This window comes from Lipotes vexillifer, unplaced genomic scaffold (genome assembly GCF_000442215.2).
Source record: "Lipotes vexillifer unplaced genomic scaffold, Lipotes_vexillifer_v1.1 scaffold177, whole genome shotgun sequence".
Taxonomy (NCBI): domain Eukaryota; kingdom Metazoa; phylum Chordata; class Mammalia; order Artiodactyla; family Lipotidae; genus Lipotes; species Lipotes vexillifer.
The window spans coordinates 1029791-1049322 of NW_006796206.1; the positions used below are offsets into that span (position 1 = coordinate 1029791).

Here is a 19532-nt window from a genome sequence, read left to right on the forward strand (position 1 = left end):
TGACATTCAGCAGGACTGGAAGCCTTCATTCCTCAGCAATGAAGAATTCACACAGTTGATGTTGGAGGTGAAATGCACTTTCCAATTAGCTTAATGGGTTGCAAATTAAAATGTAGCTGCTTGCTCCAGATAAGACCCTGTGCCCAAAGTAAACAACCGTTCTTGACCCTGCAAAGAGGGCTGGGAACAGACAGACTCTTGAAAAGTCTGCCTGTTCTTGCTTATGTTTTGGCTACCGAGTTGGGCAGTAGAAGCGAGAATCCCCAAACTCAATGCAAGTGTGTACTGTTGCCATGGTGACTGCCAGCCCACTCACATCTCCCAACCAGAGGATACCTAGTGGGGGAGCCAGGCAGGAACAGAGTTGGAGGTAGGGAGAGTGAGGGGATTACATCTCTGCCCTGTATTTATGTAGAATATAATGCAGCAATTATATATTTTTCCCTTAGTAGGACACATTTTGAAAGCCAAAGTCTTCTTTTAAAATAATGCTTTTGACTTGACCTCCTATGCCATCAACGTGACGTGTGGATGTCAGCCATACGTGACTGTGTCTCCCCACCCAGCACGTGGTCTCTCTGTGCCAAGAAGGGTGCTCACGTTTCTTCCTCCGGAAAGTGAAGGGCCCACGCCCATCTGCTGGGCCGGATTTGAGGAGATCTGACTGATCTGAGTGCCTGGCCTCCTTCAGCATCATGTTTCCCTATGGGTGAAACTTCTCAGTACAGATGAGGATAAGTCATTGCAAAAACATCCAGATGGTGCTGACTTCTGAACTGGGGATAAGACTGGGAGTGTTCGGATACAATGGTGGACAGAGAGAAAGCCCCAGACATGGCATGTCTGGGCCCTTGAATTAGAAGAAGAAACCTGGGATGGATGGGTTCAGCCAGAGGAAGTTAGACACTGGCTGTGTCTGTGGTTCCTGGCAGGGTTTTAGAGAATGGCTCTTTGGGATCTGTCTGTCTAGATCTCATCTTATGTGCCTATATAAGACTGATGGAAACGTTAATTTACATAGATTAACTGTGCAGAAAACAGAAAGTTACTGGAGTAAGAAAATGCCAGAATGAAGATGTCCAAATATTATGAAATATAAAAGCATTAATGTACATTTGCATGAAATGAAAGATACTTAAATCTGCATGTGAACTATATTTAAAGAAAATACAGAACTTTCTCCAGAAGCAATGCATTTTAAGTATGTTAAATTTAGAGGAGCTTGTGAAATATCATGTTGAATTAATGCATCATTATGCTGCTTCACAGAAATCATTTTATCTTTTAATTCTTAGGGAAAAGTAATTAAAACACATACCCTCTAAAAAAGTCTGTAGCACAACTTTCCCCCCCCCCCCAAGGAGTTTCAGGGTATCGAAAGTATTTGAGGGAACAGGACTTTTATAAGGTCAATAATGTATAATAGTTGCTTGTAGTCTCTTATGGTCATTTGTATGTCTGTAGTGTTGGTTGTAACTTCTCCTTTTTCATTTCTAATTTTACTGATTTGGGCCCTCTCCCTTTTTTACTTGCTGAGTCTGGCTAAAGGCTTATCAATTTTGTTTATCTTTTCAAAATACCAGCTTTTAATTTCATTTATCTTTTCTATTGTTTTCTTAGTCTCTATTTCATTTATTTCTGCTCTGATCTTCATGGTTTCTTTCCTTCTGCTAACTTTGGGTTTTGTTTGTTCTTTCTCTAGTTGCTTTAGGTGTAAGGTTAGGTTGTTTATTTTAGATTTTTCTTGCTTCCTGAGGTAAGCTTGCATCGCTGTAAACTTCCCTCTTAGAACTGCTTTTGCTGCATCCCGTAGGTTTTAGATCATCGTGTTTTCATTTTCATTTGTCTTTAGGTATTTTCTGATTTCCTCTTTGATTTTTTTCAGTGATCCGTTGGTTGTTTAGTAGCATATTGTTTAGCCTCCAAAACACGTTTGTGTTTTTTGCAGTTTTTTTTTTTTCCTTGTAGCTGATTTCTAATCTCATAACGTTATGGTCAGAAAGGATGCTTGATATGATTTCAGTTTCCCTGAATTTACCGAGGCTTGCTTTGTGGCCCAGCATGTGATCTAACCCGGAGAATGTTCCACGTGCACTTGAAAAGAACGTGTATTCTACTGCTTTCAGATGGAATACTCTATAAATATCAGTTAGGTCCATCTGGTCTAATATGTCATTTAAGGCCTGTGTTTGCTTATTGATTTTCTGTATGGATGATCTGTTGATGTAAGTGAGGTGTTAAAGCCCCCCACTGTTACTGTGTTACTGTCAGTTTCTCCTTTTCTGTTAACATTTGCCTTATGTATTGAGGTGCTCCTATGTTGGGTGCATATATGTTTACAATCGTTGTATCTTCTTGGATTGATTCCTTGATCATTATGTAGTGTCCTTCTTTGCCTCTCATAACAGTCTTTATTTTAAAGGCAAAAATTTGGGCTGAACTGAGACTTAGGAGACTGGCATTTCTAGAAAAAGAAGATTTTAGATTTGTATGGATATGCTCTATGCACTTTCCTCTGCTCCCAGTGTAGACTCCCTAAAGCCAGTCTAAAGGAAATCATGCTAGATGAGTGAATTGGACCCCAAATTAAGCCTATACAACAAGTGGACCTTCTGGGTGAATTGCATCTTTGAGGCATATGGGAAACCCACGGACTAGAACTTTTGACTTATCTCTGACTGTTTTAGGCTCCTCTTCTACCCTCTTGCCCTCAGTAGACACAGGCCAGGTGATGGGTGACTGGAGCCTCCTGTACCTTCCCCATGATGGTTCCCACAGGATGATGCTCTCATTTTCCAGGATGCAACTTCTCCATAGTGTGTGTCCCATTCCAGCTGCATATCCCCCTCCTTTGTTCAGAGCCATTTCAGGGAGCATGAGGAATCAGATGCCATGTCTTCATAACCGGGAGGTTCCTTTTTAAATGAAGATGAAACCCAGGACAGAACCCGTCAGGCCCCAGGGAACTGCACTGCTGGTGCCATCTGGATGTGAAAAAGCCCCAAACCAGACTCCATGAGAACTCATGCAGTTATGGAATTTGAAAGAACAAAATGACCCGGTCGCAGACCAGCCAAGCTGGTGGAGTGTAAACCGGCCAAGTTGGTGGCTATAAGCATTGGAACAAGTAAACTCAAAAAAGGGAAAGCTCTTATTGACTGGCAATTAGGGAGTGTGTGGTATTTCTGAATTTTGTTCAGAAAAGCTACAGCCATCTTTCCTCTTAGCCCAGATGTTGTCCCAGAGAAGACAAAAAACATTCTATCAGAGCCAGGAATTGGCAGAAAGGGGTGGTTTCATTTCCTTCTGGTGTGCGGCAGGTATGAAACTCGGGCCATTATGGCACCTCTGGCATCCCTGAAGCTCCTGCCAAAGGCGCCATTGCAGCAAGAGGGGCACGTCGCTTTTCAATCACGTTCTATTGAGTCCCTCTCAAATGCTGCTGATGGGACTTCCACAGCCATCGCGAGCATTCTTAGAGCAGCGACTCGGTGTAATTCTTGTGCCTTTGATGGAAAACGCCAATGGGCGTTATCTTCCATCCATAAATACCTTCAGCTTTTTAACACCCACTTGCTTTACAACTTCAAGAGGGCATGGGCTCCCTGTGCAAGAAGAGAATTTATGTTGTTCCTGCTTTTCCTGATATTCTAATCTACTTTTTCTAAAATGGTCCAGCTGACGTCGTCAACAGTGCCTCCACCTGTTCAAAGAAATTCACTTCCAGGAGCACTGCTACTATGATTTTTTTTTTTTAATTTAGAAAAATACTTAAGGGAAAAAGAAAGAAAGTTCACTAGGATGTACCTCGGTGTTCACCACGAGCCATAAATCTGATCCAGGATCTCTCCAGCTCAGCACTATTGGCATTTCGGACCTGATAATTCTTTGTTGTAGGGACATCCTGTGTGTTGTAGATGGGAAGTTTCAAAGCATCCTTGGCCTCTACCCGCTAGATGCCAGGAGCACCCACCCCAGAATTGACAAGCAAAAATGTCTCCAGACATTGCCAGATATCCCCAGGGGGGCAAAGTTGCTCCCAGTTGAAAACCACAGACAAATTCCAAGAGGATGAGGTCCACTTAAGAAATGTGCTTTAATATATTTTTCAGTCTTGAATCCTGCAGTACGTAAGTGTTAAACAGTAAATGACCCACATGTTAATTATCCTGGTGAAAAGAACTCTTTCCCACTTCGGTGCGTGGTGATGGTGGGTGCCCTTCTCTGCACACTTACTGGACTATTTCCGCTTACTGCTGCCGTGCACTTGGCCACACCCTCCTACCCTGAAGGAATCCGTGCCCTTTGGCTGTGCAGGTGCTCAGCAACACCCAAGGAGGATACAGCTGAGTGCCTACAAAATGTTTCCAGAACTTTCTAAGCACATATTTCAGTTTGGGGGCTTTTCCCCCAAAGTGGAAAAATTCCCATATTTGCAGAAGACGCTATTTTAACAATACAGTCAGTGAGGCAACAGTGACAGTTTACCGGGATGGTCTGCCTGAGCGTATTACGTCCTCAAAACTTTGTTTTTGGGGAGGTGGACTTGGTTTTTAATCTCCATGTCATCACTGTGCCCATAGAGCCAGTTGCCAGGATGACCCCATTCTCTGCTGAACAGAGTCTGAATTTTAGAAATCACCTTTCTCATGTGTCTTATGAGAGCATCGTGAGCACCTGATAAGGAATCTGAAAAAAAGAGCTCTTTCCCACTTCGGTGCGTGGTGATGGTGGGTGCCCTTCTCTGCACACTTACTGGACTATTTCCGCTTACTGCTGCCGTGCACTTGGCCACACCCTCCTACCCTGAAGGAATCCGTGCCCTTTGGCTGTGCAGGTGCTCAGCAACACCCAAGGAGGATACAGCTGAGTGCCTACAAAATGTTTCCAGAACTTTCTAAGCACATATTTCAGTTTGGGGGCTTTTCCCCCAAAGTGGAAAAATTCCCATATTTGCAGAAGACGCTATTTTAACAATACAGTCAGTGAGGCAACAGTGACAGTTTACCGGGATGGTCTGCCTGAGCGTATTACGTCCTCAAAACTTTGTTTTTGGGGAGGTGGACTTGGTTTTTAATCTCCATGTCATCACTGTGCCCATAGAGCCAGTTGCCAGGATGACCCCATTCTCTGCTGAACAGAGTCTGAATTTTAGAAATCACCTTTCTCATGTGTCTTATGAGAGCATCGTGAGCACCTGATAAGGAATCTGAAAACAAAACAGTGAGTCTGTGAGAAAACATGGACGGCCTATATCTCTTCTGTCGTGAGCGCCCAGAGCAGTGCATCTAGCCTAGAGCAGGCACTCAGCAAAAACTTCTAAACAAATGAATTTTCCGGTTATTTTGAAATACAGTTGGCCCTCCATGGCTGTGGGTTCCGCATCCGAGGTTGGTTGAATCTGAGAATGTAGACCCCACGGATATGGGGGCAACTCTCAAGGACTTGAGCATTCGTGGATTTTGGTGTCTGCGGGGGTCCTGGGACCAATCCCTCACGGATACCGAGGGACAGCTGTTCTCATGGATCTGGTTGAGTTACACAGCACTTTCCCATCGGTCCTTACCTTACACTTTGGTGGATTCATGTGAATGTTCTTTACAAACATTTCCTTCAGGAGGTCTTTCTATGGCAGTGGATGTAAGCAGAGGTCTACGCCAACCAGCAGGCACAGTTTTTCTTTCTTTTAACGCCTCTGTGAGGTCTGATATCTTTTAGTAAATGTTTACCAGTGAACTCAGTGATATTGGGGATAGGACAAGGACTGTAAAATATCACTGACATCTTTTAATGGGTCACTGTGATATTTCTGATACGGCCCAAAGGTACGCTTATCATTAAAACTACTTAGGCACAGGGCCGTTCAGAGGCCGCCGCCATGCTCCCCTCCTTGCAGGAATCGCTGGATGGAGGTGACGGGGGAGCTAGAGAGCAGCGAGGAGGGCGGCCCCACCGAGGGAGCGGAGACTCAAGCCACTGCCCGGCAGCCGCTACTGTGTCTGCAGCTACCGCGGAAGCAGATTGGCACAGCAGCGAGCGGACAGTGATGGTGGAAGCCCAAGTGGCACAGATGCAGAAACTCCCTCCGGTGATGATTTCAGCCTCCCCTTGGCGGATGCTAATCTACCCTCTGAAGTGGAGGCAGAGCCGCGCAGTTTCATCGCTAAGCGTCTTTCTAAGGGAGCAGTCTTTGAAGGGCTGGGTAGTGTTGCGTGAGTGGAGCTGAGAACTCCAGGTTACAGAGTCAGTTGTGACTACTGCCTTTTCTCAAGAAAAGATGCTTCCCTAAACAGCAACGACGGACTCCGAACATAACTCTTGAGTATACGGTCTGCTTTTTAGGAGGGTCTGAAAAAGGCCTTGAGCTTTTCAGGCTTGAATTGGACAAGTATATTCAAGGGCTGAAAAATAGCAGGAACTGTGAGGAAAGGGGTGGGGAGAACCGCATACAGTCCTACCCGAGCAGCTGTTTTGAGGATGCTGTATATGCCCAATCCAAAGGGTGGCTCATCTCTTTCAGGAGAAGCGAGCATTCTTAAAGCAGCGACTCGGTGTAATTCTTGTGCATTTGATGGAAAACGGCCAATGCTGCTCTGAGTTATACTCCTGTTGAGGTTAGAGAATCAGATGAAAAAGCAAAAAGAGACATTCACAGGCTTCTGAGTGTGGCCAGTCTCCAAGGCCTTATTCACGAAGGCACCATGACGTCTCTGTGCGTGGCCACCACACAGAAGCAGCATAAGTCCGTGATCATCGACGCTAGTAGCTGCCAGCCTCAGTTCCACGGCGCGGGAAGCAACTGGTCCTGTGAGGATGGAATGCAGGCTTTTTTGAATGGTGCTGACGGAGGTAACCCTTTTCTTTTTTGGCAGGTCCTGGAGAGCTTTAAACTAAAGGCCGTACAAGACGCAGATAATTTGAAGAGATTTATCTGGCGGGCTGAAATGAATCATTATGCTTTGTTTCAATGTTTCATGTTCCTAAAGAACTGTCGTAGTGGAGATATGCTTCTGGAGATTGTTAAAGTGGAACACGAAGAAATGTCCAAAGCCGAAAGTGTGGTAGCTGTCCTCAAAGGATTTATGAAAGAAGATCCTGCCCAAAGTTTTTGATCACATGTTTTGAGATGATTATATTGTGAAGTTATGCAAGCTTTGGTGTTTGAAATTGCAGTTGTTATAACTGTCATAGGATTGCTATTTCAGATTATTTGAAACACATTCTAGATTTTTTCATTTTGTACTTTTAAGATTAAGCCTAATTAGACATTTAAAAAAAACAAAAACTAGTTAGGTACTTTCCATGGCTAAATTCTGTTTCATGACACCAGTAGGTCCCGTTTTTCACCGAGCCTTTTTGTGCTTTGCAAGCAGTTTGCCTGGGCTAGACAAATTCTGTGTAAGAAACCGCCTTATGTGCCAGACAGGAAAGTGCTGTGAGGTTAGTCGTGAAAATATTTGAAGGGTTACGAAATAAAGTTGGCATCCTAACCCGGTGTCCTTGGCTTCGGTGACCCTCTCGTCCATGAAGGCATGACTGAGGAGCCTTCACCTGTTGTGTTTTCCGCAGGCATTAGACGGCTTCATCATCGCTGTGACGACGGACGGCAGCATCCTCTATGTTTCTGACAGCATCACGCCTCTCCTTGGGCATTTACCGGTGAGTTTCTGTTCTGATGGCCTTTGCCAGTACATGTGATCCTCTTTCCTCGAGAACCATTCAGACCTCAGAGCCGGGGCGCTGCAGGTGTGCGGGAGTCTGTGTGTGAGGAGGGTCAAGGAGTGCCCTCCACCAGGCCAAGGCCAAGCCTCGGAGGCTTCCTGAGGGAGGCGGGTGCAGGCCTGTGTCATCCTGGAACAAGCAAGACCTGGAATGGGGGCTGTGGTGCAGGTCCTCACCCTCCGGTGCCCCAGAAACCGCCCAGGAGCCGTGAGCCTACGGCACAGTTAGCAGAGCTCAGAGCCTTTACGGAGGCTGACAGACACCTGCAAAGAAGACGAGGTCCCCTGAGAGCTGGTGGAGGGATGTGCACCAGACGGCTGGGGACAGAAGGGGGTTTGGGGGTCGCTGGAGATGTAACTGAGATGCAGTAGGTTGTGACGCTTGCTGGTGGTAAGGGTTCAGTGCCGGGGATGATGGTGGGAGCCGGGGAGTGAAATACTCTGGGAAGATGTTGTTGGACCAGGAAGGACTTGAGGAGCAAGGAGGGTCTGGGCAGGAGGGCAAGCTCTGCCGTCCTGTCCCGGGGAGCCAGGTGGGGTGCGGAGAAGGGCGAGTGCCGTGTGGTCCCGGGCCCTCGCCCCCATCTCCCTCCCTCCCTTCCCTCCCCCTTCCGCCCTCTCCCTCCCCCCTCCTATCTTCCATCACACTCCCTCCTCTCAGCCTGAGCCTCGCGGGCTCCCTGGTACCCCCGTCAGGATGCCCTGACTCACAGAGCAGCACCCGGCTGGTGGAGGGTCCACCTTGGAGGGGCCCTCGGAGGCGTCTGGCCAGCCTTCCATTTCCCGCCACACCACCGTTTATTCCCACAGAGACCGATCTGGAAGGAAGCTTGTACCCACCTGTGGGACTGATTGGGCTAAAACGTCCTCTCTTCTCTCTCCTCCCAAAAAGCCCCGCCAAACTGCTGAGCCCCCACCCCCGACTCCCACACGTGGGTGGATGCGCGGCCAGAACACAGATGAGGAGGGTGGTAGCTGCCCTGGGTGCCTGCTCGTAGGGAATCGCTGGCCGGGTGGTGCTGGAGGACCATGGTGGCCTCTCCCGAGCCGCGCCTGCCCGGGAGCACTGTGGCCTTGCTGTGTGGGCAGCTCACCCCCCCTCCGCCGGCGGTGATGACCCCAGCTTCCCTAATGGCCCAGGATTCCACAGCGTCCTGGATCATTCTTTTCCTCAGAAGCCACTCCTCGCTCCCGTTGCTGCTGCAGACGATGCTGTGTGTAGATCGAAACCACCGTCCATGTTTTTCCTTTGTGGGTCACTGTGTGTTGTAGCCCAGAAAAGCATTTTTTACTTTGCAAGGCAGATGCCTTTGCATTACTCTGAATCCATCTGACCTTTGTGGTTCAGCCCATTTCCAGGGTGCATGAGGCTGGGGGTTTTCTCCTCTGAGAGCCGTCAGAAGAGGCTGGTTCTCACTCAGCCCTAAGGAGTCGGGAAAGCAGTTTCATCTTGATTTTCGTCTCGTGCTGGAGTAGTGATGAGACCCCATCAAATCAGCACAGCTGCTTTGGGCTGATCTGAGGAGGTGGGGTGCTTCTTTGGAGGGGGTTGGGTTTTGTACTGGGTGGACAGGATCGGGCAGTGCGAGGCGCTGATGAAAAGCAAACAGGTGTCAACTCCAGAATGGCCTGGGAGTGTGGCCAGAGCTGTTTGGGGAAACAGGATTTGCACTGTTCTGATTTCTACTCTTGGAATTACCTGATGACCCAGTTGCCATACGTGGCAGAGCGAACTTAGTAAGTTGGGAATTCTGATTTGAAATTCTGGAGCAACTTAGAATCACCTTTAGGAATTATTTTCTTACTCTGGAAGGGCCAGAGAAATGGCCCTTCCAGAGTAAGAAAATGACCCCAACTCTCATTTGTCAATGCCCGACCCATTTGAATGCTTACTAAGTGCCTATCTGTGGACCCAGACACACACCGAGTCAGCCCTCACGCTCCCCAGCGGAGGTGAGGCCAGGATGGACGATCTCCACATTTAACTTCTATTTACTTGTAGCTTTTACCCAAATCGTCATCTTCCTCCCCCTTTTTACTTAGGATTCGCTGTATCCCTGCTAGTGGGTGGACAAGAAACTTCCCTGGTGCCCATCACACAGCTTCCATGTCACCTCCACTTGACAGAGGATGAGACCAAGGTGGCCCAGCCAGCAAGGAGCAGAGCAGCACTGAGGCCAGGCCCACTGAGTGCAGAGCCCAAACTCGCCACCACTCTACCTAGTGCTTTTCTGATGCTGAGGATTTGGGTTTTGCCATTTAGGAATTCTGCTGTCAGTTTAGCTCACTTCAATTCAAACTTGCTTATTACTCAGTACAAGCCCAGGACCTGTCCACAGCCAATGCAGGGATTCAAATGGCCCGTATGAGGTTCTTTAAACCTTTAGAGTTTGCAATTTTGTTGAGAGATTTCACCTGTTAAGCCATTAAAGACTAATAAAAAGGTAGCCAATATTTATTGAGCATTTACTATGTACCAGGCACTATTAAGAGTCCCTTCTATGCATTAATATGGTGAAAGCACTTAGAAGGTCCATTCTCCTTATACTGATTGGTCCTTATGATGACTCTATGAAATAGGTACTTACTCCTGTTCACAGATGAGCAGACCGAGGCACAGAGCAGCTGAGGTCCCATAGCCAGCACGTGGTGCGGCTGGGATTTGAACTCGGACACTTTGACCCCAGAACTTGGTGCTTACCCACCACTCAGGCATCTACATGTGACAGTGAAGCTGAATGCTCTCTGGTGGGGTGGGTGTTGAGCAGAGGTGGGGTGAGGACCTGGAAGGCAATGTCCTGTCTCGTGGAATGGGCAGCCATCAATCGAGGCATGGCTGGCACAGACAGCGGGCTGGGGCCAGGAGGCCAAGGGCCTCACATTAGCAGGGACGCCCCCTGTTGGCATCACGGGCTGGCATGCCAGGCGTTGGGTCCCACCACGCCCTGTGTGGCCAGGGTTTGGGGGACCATTGGCGATTGGGGGGGGCAGGGGGAAGAGCAGCAAGAATTCCTTTCTTCTTCTAAGTCTGTCAAAAGTCTCAGTATCTCTCTCTGTGTGTCCTTCCTACCACTAGAAACTCAGACACTCCAAAATTCACACGATAGATTTTTGTACAGCAATTTCCTGATGAAAGATCCTAGAGCTTGCTTTTCCAGTTTGACAGAGAAAAGCAAGAAGAAAATAACTCAAAGCAGAAAACGATTTTAAGGGAAAGTCAAAACTTATCCGTGGTGGTGACGCCAGCACATTTTGGCATCTAGAATTAACATAGGCGGTCAAGGCAGAGACCTGGGCTGGCAGATGAGCATGCTGATGGAGGACCGGGGGCTCAAGGGGCTTCTGCATGAAAACCTTTCAGGAAAGAGATCCAAGGGGTGAGCATCACGTGCCTTGGACATAATTGGGAAAGAGTATGGCCGAGGCAGAGCCCAGTGACACCCACAGCGGGCACGGTCTGTGTTTCCTGTTTGGACGTTGATTTTTTAGAAAATTTAACTTCCCGGATTGCTTTTCCAATCTGTTAATGAACGCGATGTTGGCCTAAGGAGCTGGATCACACTTCGCTCGTCAGGCAGAAGCCCTGTCCCCAGCTCTGAGCAGATACCCACGTGCCCGAATGCTCACTGAATGAGGGACTGGGTTTGCAAGTGGGGCTCCTGCATGGAGAGCAGTTGCAAACAGCTTGGCACAAGTGGGCAGTGCCTCAGAAGTGAGAAATACAGCGAGGCAGAGCCAGTGACACCCACAGCGGGCACGGTCTGTGTTTCCTGTTTGGACGTTGATTTTTTAGAAAATTTAACTTCCCGGATTGCTTTTCCAATCTGTTAATGAACGCGATGTTGGCCTAAGGAGCTGGATCACACTTCGCTCGTCAGGCAGAAGCCCTGTCCCCAGCTCTGAGCAGATACCCACGTGCCCGAATGCTCACTGAATGAGGGACTGGGTTTGCAAGTGGGGCTCCTGCATGGAGAGCAGTTGCAAACAGCTTGGCACAAGTGGGCAGTGCCTCAGAAGTGAGAAATACAGGCGTGGATAACACAGCTTCCCCCCACCCCCCACAAAAAAAATCTAAGGCACAGAGTGACTATAAAGTTGGAGAAATCTACTCACCAAAAAAAATACCTCTGTGTAATGCTGTTTCTCCAAGTTAAAAGCTCTGGCTGGAAGTACAAGGTCAAAGGGGACAGTGGGCCAGGTTCCTGGGGCGAGGGTCACGGCAGGGAGAAGAGGTCACAGAGGAGGAAGACAGAGCGCCTGGCTTATGACACCCGCGCAGGGCTTTCCAGGAAGCATCCCTCTGCCCTCCGTCACCCACCTGTCCTCACCTGCTGGGAGAACCCACCTGGTCCAGGCCAGCTTGTCGGAGGTGGCTTCATGTCAGGGCGGACCTGGGTGGACGCTCTGTCTAGGAGGGCCCCCAGTAGGGAGGTGTGGCTGCAGCTCAGGGGTGATCACAGGTTAAAAGGGTCCAGGTTGCCAGTTAGATGTTTGATTTTTATGTGCCTTTTGATCTTTCTGTATCATACCTGCAGAGCTGTGTATAAAACATAGGTTCCATTTTAAAACTAACGATAAGGTGAGCGCAGGCGTATATGTAGCTGTCACCAAGGGTATGAAACAGAGCATGGCCAGGCCCGCAGAAGCTCCTGTCTGCTCCTTTCCCATCACACCACCCGCTTCCGCGTAGAGATGACCATTTCCACATCATCGTGTCCTTGCTTCTCTCTGCAATTCTGCCAACTTTTAATTCATCATGAATCACTGTAACTTAGTATGACCTTTGGCTTAACTTTATGTAAACAGAATCATAGGAAGTGTACTCTGGTACACTCTCCTTTCGCTCAGCTTTGCTAAGGGATTCGTCGTCTCACACCGTCCAGAGCAGCTGTCGTTGGTTTGTCCTCATTGCTGTAGGCACATGCTACAATCCCTGTCCCCCGGGCCAGTGCAGAACTCTGAGAGGGCGTGTCTGTGGATGTCTGTATGTATTTCCTGATGAACATTTGCAAGCATCCTCCAGAGAGCTGACTGTGTGTAAGATCGCTGGGTTGTGGGGTAGGAACCCATCACCCTTACTAGGTGATACCGAGTTGTTTCCATGGTGATGGCACCACTCCACCATCCGGCAGCGGGGTGGAGAGATCCAGCTCCTCCATTTCACCAGAACTTGGTATTGTCAGAACTGTCAGTTTTTGTCAACCTCGCACGCGAAGGCATCTCGCGGAGTCTCGATTTGCTTTTCTCCCAGTTGCTGGTGTGACTGTCTTTGCATAGCTTGTCGGCCATTTGGATTTCCTTTTTCTATGAAATGCTCTTTCAGATATTTTGCCGTTTTCCTACTGGATTGTCTGGGTCTTTTGTGTAATGATTTGTAAGTGTTCTGTCCACGCTAGTCCTCTGTTGGGCACGGTTTTAATCGCGTCCTCCATTAAAGGGTGACAGGGATGGCCAAACACACAACAGCCGATACTGGACAGGTGAGACGGTGTATTAACTGACAGTGTATTAATCACAGGTACTCACGGCCCCAGGGAGCAGCGTACCGCGTGCCACGCAGGGCTGCACGGGGGCTGCACTTGGGAACAGAGTGAACAAGCAGGGGTGGTGTGGTAGTAGCAAGAGGGTGGGGTGCCCCCTGGTTCCCACAGAGGACGTGATTGGCTGGCAGGGCACTGAAACCCACTTGCAGGATGAACAGTAACTGCGCCTGGTCCTCTCCACCCCCAACAGTAAGGAGGCTTGTTTAGCCAGGGGACCTTATCAGTGGCAAGAAGGAACTTGCTGTTAGAGCGGGAAGGAGAATTTTGGTTGGTCCAGTCAAGGCCGTCTCGATTTTGCCAAATGACAAGGCAGCATATCACACTGACCCTTCCTTCCGGGCTTATACCGCAGGTCTGGGTGTCGCAAGTATCTGGTCTCGCCTTGTGGTTTGCCTTTCCCTCTCTTCAGGGTCTTTTGATGAACAGAGAGAGTCTTTAGAGTTGGTCCTTCCACCTGAATTCATTCTTCACCTCTCCCGGGTCGAAGCTATTCTCTCTACTGTCTTTGGAAAGCATTCCTCTTTGGCCATCAGTTTGATTCTGAATCTAAACTGAATCAAAGCAGATCACGTATGCCTCCCATGCCCTGGTCGTTCGGGAGCCCAGGGCCCTCTCTGCTTGCCGAGCCCAGTCCTGCCTCTTCTCAGCATGAGGCTTCTCACCAATCCCCCTTCTAATCGTGGCCGACACAGATCTCCAGTCAGAATTGCCGGGGCCCCTTGGGGACATCCTGAACTGGATGTCCACACAGCCCGCTTCCAGCTCAGCCGGCCAGTCTGTGGACTCCTGTGCAGGCTCATTTAACTTTGCTGATGCGACTGCACCGGTGCTGTGCGTTCAAAAGACAGAGAGAGGAATATGCTTCCTGTCTGTTCACATCCTCCCCAGGCTGTCCCAGGGCCTCCAGAGAAAAGGTAAGAGAAGTGCTGTTGGGAGATTTAGAGCAGGCATTTAGTGCGAAACTCAGAAGAGGGCCAGATTCTTGACAAAGTAGCCAAGGGCATAGCAATAAGTTTGGATGGAGAACCTCCCGCCTCCAACAGGTAAATGGTGTTCCTGGTAAGGTAATTCAGCTGTGAGGATGGTGCCTTCCCTCCTTTGTCTCTGTAATTGCCATGATTTTAATAAACAGAGCTCAGCGCATTCAAGGGACAGTTCAGTTGCAGATATAATTTACTCCTGTAAGCACTAGGCTTTAAATTCTCAACATATCATTGTTCGTGTTGGTTTCCAGCACATGGAAATGTCCTGATAGGAGTATAATCGCAAAGGCATAGAAAGAGCTTTCTCTCTGCCAAGTGTGTTCTCAGCCCTCCTCGTGTGTCAATTCATAATCCTCACGACCCCCGCCTCCCTCCAGTGTTCGTCTTTATTCTGTGCAGAACTTGTCACCTGAGATGTCCTGTGACCTGCCAGCCGTGTCCCACAGGAGCAGCGAGGCCAGGTGGCCCCCCACCCTGCGCTCTGCTACCCGCTCCATCAGGGAAGTGGGCTTCTGACTGGTCCTCCGAGAAAAGACCATGTGGTGACGGAGTTAGCATTTTCAAGTATCTGAAATGTCTTTAAGAAGAGAGAGTACTGTCATGTGTGAGCATTAGTCATGTTCTAAAAAACTAAAGGGATTGGGCTTAAAATAAAGTCAAGAACATCAGAGGAACTTGGAGAAAGCCAGAATGAGAAAATGGTAACGCAGCTAGTGGGGGGGGGATTGCAGAGTATTTGTCCACAGAGATCAAAACAGGTTTATCCAAGCAGGGAGCCTGGGGACCCCCAGAGCCCCTCCTTCCACTTCTGCCCTGCCCTTCCTCAGCCACCAAGCACATGCTTACCATCCTGGAACCGTGGCTGCAGGAGGGGAGGGACCTGCCCCCTTTGCCGTGCTTCCCTCCGGTGCCAGAAGCCGTGGCTGGCACACGGCACCCTGAGTCGGTGTCAGTTGGATGGTGGTGTTGGCTGAGTCGTCTGGACGCGGCCCCTTCCTCTGTGTCTCCCCTTCCCCGGACCTGTTCAGACTTCAACCACCTCTAGCCTGGCTCCTGTGCCCGCTTCCTCCCCAGGCCACTAGAGGGTCCAAAATACAAGCACAGTCCTGCCCACCTTCCTCCACATACCCCAGCGGGTCCCCTGGCACACAAGCTCAGCCTTGACTCCTCTGTGGGCTGCTAGCCCCGAGCCCTACTGCCCTTCCCCACTCCTCCCCCACCCACTGTGCTGTCAGGGCTCCCACACTCACCCCCATCCCCACTTCTGTGTGGGCTGTGCCCCTGCCTGGAGCACCCAGGCTGCCTGGCGGACACCGCCTTGTCCCCAGACACCCCCCCGCCGCAAGGATCCCTCCCCATGGGAACGCTCCCTGCGAGGCTCCCCTACCCCATCATTTTGGATTCTGCACCCCATGCTCAGAGTTCTCCAGGCGCCTGGATTTTACTTCCATCATAGCACTTGCCATGCATGTTGTTCTTTCAGTTCATCAATAATGTTTTTCTTGAAGGCCAAGCACCATCCGATGGCAGGGGTACAGGGGAGAGGCAGGCAGGGGACACACGTTATCATGGGAAAGCACAAGAAAGCCTGGAGTTGTCTCCTACATGGTTAATGAACCCCTATCACACCTGGCATCTGCCTTGTGCCCTTGTATCGGCTGCTGACTCAAAGCAGCTCGTGTCACCCTCACAGCCTCGTCATCTTCCCGTCAAGCAGAGTGCAGCTTGGAGGGCAGAGCTGGCTCTCACACTCCACCTCCAGGGCTCTCACCTGCCTCGCTGGCCCTCCCAGGGCTTACTACGTGGTCACAGACGTGCCCTTCCCCAGTGGGTACAGGTGACACGGGCGCAGCGGCCAGAGGAGCAGGGGCAGTGGTCCTGTTCTGGGTGAGGGGCTGTCAGGGCTGCTTTCTCAGAGGAAGGGGCTTCAAAGCCAGGACCTGAAAGCAGCACGGGAGTTCCTGAGCACAAGCAGAGGGTGCAGAATGCTCCAGCCTGAGGGTGCAGCCTGAGGGGCGGCGCAGAGGGAGAGGAAAGCTGACAGCCCAGAGGAAAGGGCTGGAGCAGGGCTGGGAGCGGAGGCTGTGCTCTGCCGAGCCCGACTAGTGAACTGGGGAGCTAAGGCTTCATCCCAGGAGCAGCTGGAAGCTCACGAAAGTTTGTTTTTTTTAAATATTTATTTTATATTGGAGTAGAGTTCATTTACAATGTTGTGTTTGTTGGCAAGGTGGTGACTTGGTCTGATACGGGGCTGCTGGCAGAGAGCAAACTGGACAGAGCCGAAAGGTGATGTGGGAAGGCCAGTTTGGCCAGTTCACTGCCCAGAGGACATGATGGCCTGGACTAGGGTAGAGGCCAGAGGAAAAGGAGTGAATGGATCTGAGGGAGTTCGAGGGAGGAAAATCTCACAGCACTGAGACCCTGTTTGGATGTGAAGACGACAGGGAGAGGTCAAGGATGCCAGCTGGGTGTCGGGTATGGGCAGGTGACTGCTTGACAACACCACACGTGGGGACAGAGAACACAGCGGGGGGAGGAGATAATGAGGACTTTGGGGGTGTATGTGGATCTGGGGTCCCCAAGTACATCTGGGAGGCAGATGGGATGTGAAGCCAGGACACCCAAGAGCGAGTTGCCTTGGCGTGCAGATGCAAGGGTGTGCACAGACGGTGTTTGGAGCTGTAGGAGGGGGTGAGTTTATTGAGGGGTAGAGAAGTGCCTGTCTCCTCTCTCCCCACCGTGATCTCCAACCTGCACCGTCCAGTATGGGAGCCACCGGCCACATGTGGTGATTTAAATTTCAATTAAAATAATTAAAATTGAATACAATTAAAAATTCTATCTTCAGGGACTTCCCTGGCAGTCCAATGGTTAGGACAGTCCAGTGGTTAGGACTCGGTGCTTCCACTGTCGGGGCCCAGGTTCAATCCCTGATGGGGAAACTAAGAATCCTACAAGCTGTGCGGTGCAGCAAAAAAAAAAAAAAAGAAAAGAAAATTAAGTCACAGGAGCCCTGTTTCAGGTGCTCCGAAGCCATGTGGCTGGTGGCTTCCCTAACGGCCCGTGCAGGTTACAGACCATTTCCATCATCACAGACCGTTCTGTTGGATGACACTGAGTCTAGACTCCATTGTATTTATTTTGTGTCCACGGGTGCCCAGGTCCTCAGAAAAAAAGTACAATTCCTTTGATTACAGACCTTTAGAAGTAAACAGCCGTTTGCTGGCCTAGAGGTCGGAAAAGGAACCCATGGGCTCTTCAGGGGCCTTCATGTGCGTGGTTGGCCTCGAGCTGGTGCTCCCCGCCAGCCACGCCGCCCCAGCCAGAACATGGGGGCGTTGTCAGCACATGGGGCTCCAGTGCGTGTTTGTCTGGCTTGAGTCTTAGTTCCTTATCAGGCCCACAGACAAGAGCACGTTTGCATTGGAACAGGTAAACCCTTTCAGGTTACAATTCAAAATTACAGAGTCTTCACAGAACGTCAGATCTGGAACTTCTCATTTCAGAAACCGGTTCTGAATTGTCACGAAGTTTCAGCTTTTGCTTTTCGTTTCCGTCTTTGTGGAATGTGTGCCTTGGTTCTTTCTTTTCTTTTCCAGTCGGATGTCACGGATCAGAATCTGTTACGTTTCCTTCCAGAACAGGAACACTCAGAGGTCTACAAAATGCTTTCTTCCCACATGCTTGTGACGGACGCCCCCTCCCCAGAACACTTAAAATGTAAGTTTAACTTCGCTGGTTTTACGAGATAGAAAGATGAGAATGTCACTTTTGAAAGGAGGTTAGAATGAATTAAGAAGGGAGGACTAATTTTAAAAATAATTTTCCTTGTGACTCAGAACATTTCCAAGATCCTTAGAGGTATATTTTAAGTTCAAAGCTAAAACCGGAGTTTGGAATATGGAAGACGTTGAACTTTTATGCGGAAAATTTTAAAGCACAGAGCTTAAGAATAACTTGTTGTGCATGTAATACAAGAGATCCCTTTTTTTTTCCCCCCACATGAGAGCCTTTTAGTAATAAAGGGTACAAAAATAAGTGAATAATCTGCTTATTTTGGAGGACACTGTGAGGCTAGATTTGTATTTATGATACTAAGTAACCAACTAAAAACTGAATAATTAGGTCAAAACTCCCAGTTCTCTTCTGAGGCTGTCATCTGGTTATTTATATACATTTGCAGGTTTTATGGAATTTTAAAGTTTTTGTCAAAATCGGCGACCTGGATAGAAAGCTGGTCTGGTCACCTAATGAAACATGTATTTTGATGGCAGTAGCAAAGGTGCCTTGTACTTATTCAAGCCTTACTCCATTTTCCGTGAATAATGTGTCCCATTGTACATCTGATTTTCCTTCAGAGCAAAGTGGAAAGATTAAATTAAAGAGAGCAGCTCTATCTGAGAAGCTTTATTTTAATTTACAGTATGAAAACAACCAGAACTAATTAAGGCCGACAGAACCAACCGCAGACATCTGTGAGCAAATTAAGACTAATCGGGTCCGAGTATAGAATGCAAAACATCTATAAACTACGGAGGGGAAAAACCTGTGTTGCAAAGGTTATAAAACCATGTCTGAAAGTCAGTCATAATGAGAGAAATAGCCCGGCCATGTGTTGACCAAACCCTGTGAGTTTCACAAGATGCAGCTTGTTTAGTCTAGAATCACTGTAAAGCTCTCATTCCCTGTTTCTCCTTTTTTCCTTTAATGGCCCAGCTGACAACGACTTAGAGTTTTATTGCCATCTTCTCAGAGGCAGCTTGAACCCAAAGGAATTTCCAACTTATGAATACATAAAATTTGTAGGAAATTTTCGCTCTTACAACAACGGTAAGCGTTCATTGTAGTATGATTGGGGCAGTAGCTTTTCTCATGCAAACGTGCACGTAGGGGCGGGAGGGAGGGGCGCATATGTGCTTTCCATATTTGCATTTGGATTTCTGTGTTCCCAAGATGTGTTTTCTGTGCTCCTAAATGGTACCTCCCATTCGGGAAGAACACGCATCCCCACCTGTTTATGCCAGCACATGAAGTCCCACTGAGAGGCACCTTATTCATTTATTTATTTTCAGGCTAATGGAATAGTTCTATGCTGTGAGAAACAACTTATGGTTAATACAGAACGGGCTCAGCCTACACACAGCCAAACAGGGCTTCATTGTGACATGAAGATCCCTAACCTTGGCTTCTGCAATTTTTTTTTTTTTTTTTTTTTTTTCCGGTACGCGGGCCTCTCACCGTTGTGGCCTCTCCCGTTGTGGAGCACAGGCTCCGGACGCGCAGGC

General features: G+C 48.8%; 1 protein-coding gene and 1 pseudogene across 1 annotated transcript in view; both read left to right on the forward strand.

The window, feature by feature from the left end:
* The window catches only part of NPAS2 (neuronal PAS domain protein 2), a 105355-nt gene that overhangs the window by 36731 nt on the left and 49092 nt on the right, over positions 1 to 19532 (forward strand). Inside the window, exons 4-7 of the mRNA XM_007468334.1 lie at positions 5 to 67; positions 7570 to 7659; positions 17847 to 17967; positions 18964 to 19077. Of these exons, the coding sequence (XP_007468396.1) occupies positions 5 to 67; positions 7570 to 7659; positions 17847 to 17967; positions 18964 to 19077 (388 nt within the window). The remainder of the gene's footprint in view (positions 1 to 4; positions 68 to 7569; positions 7660 to 17846; positions 17968 to 18963; positions 19078 to 19532) is intronic.
* LOC103084482 (protein Njmu-R1-like) lies at positions 5879 to 7112 on the forward strand (annotated as a pseudogene).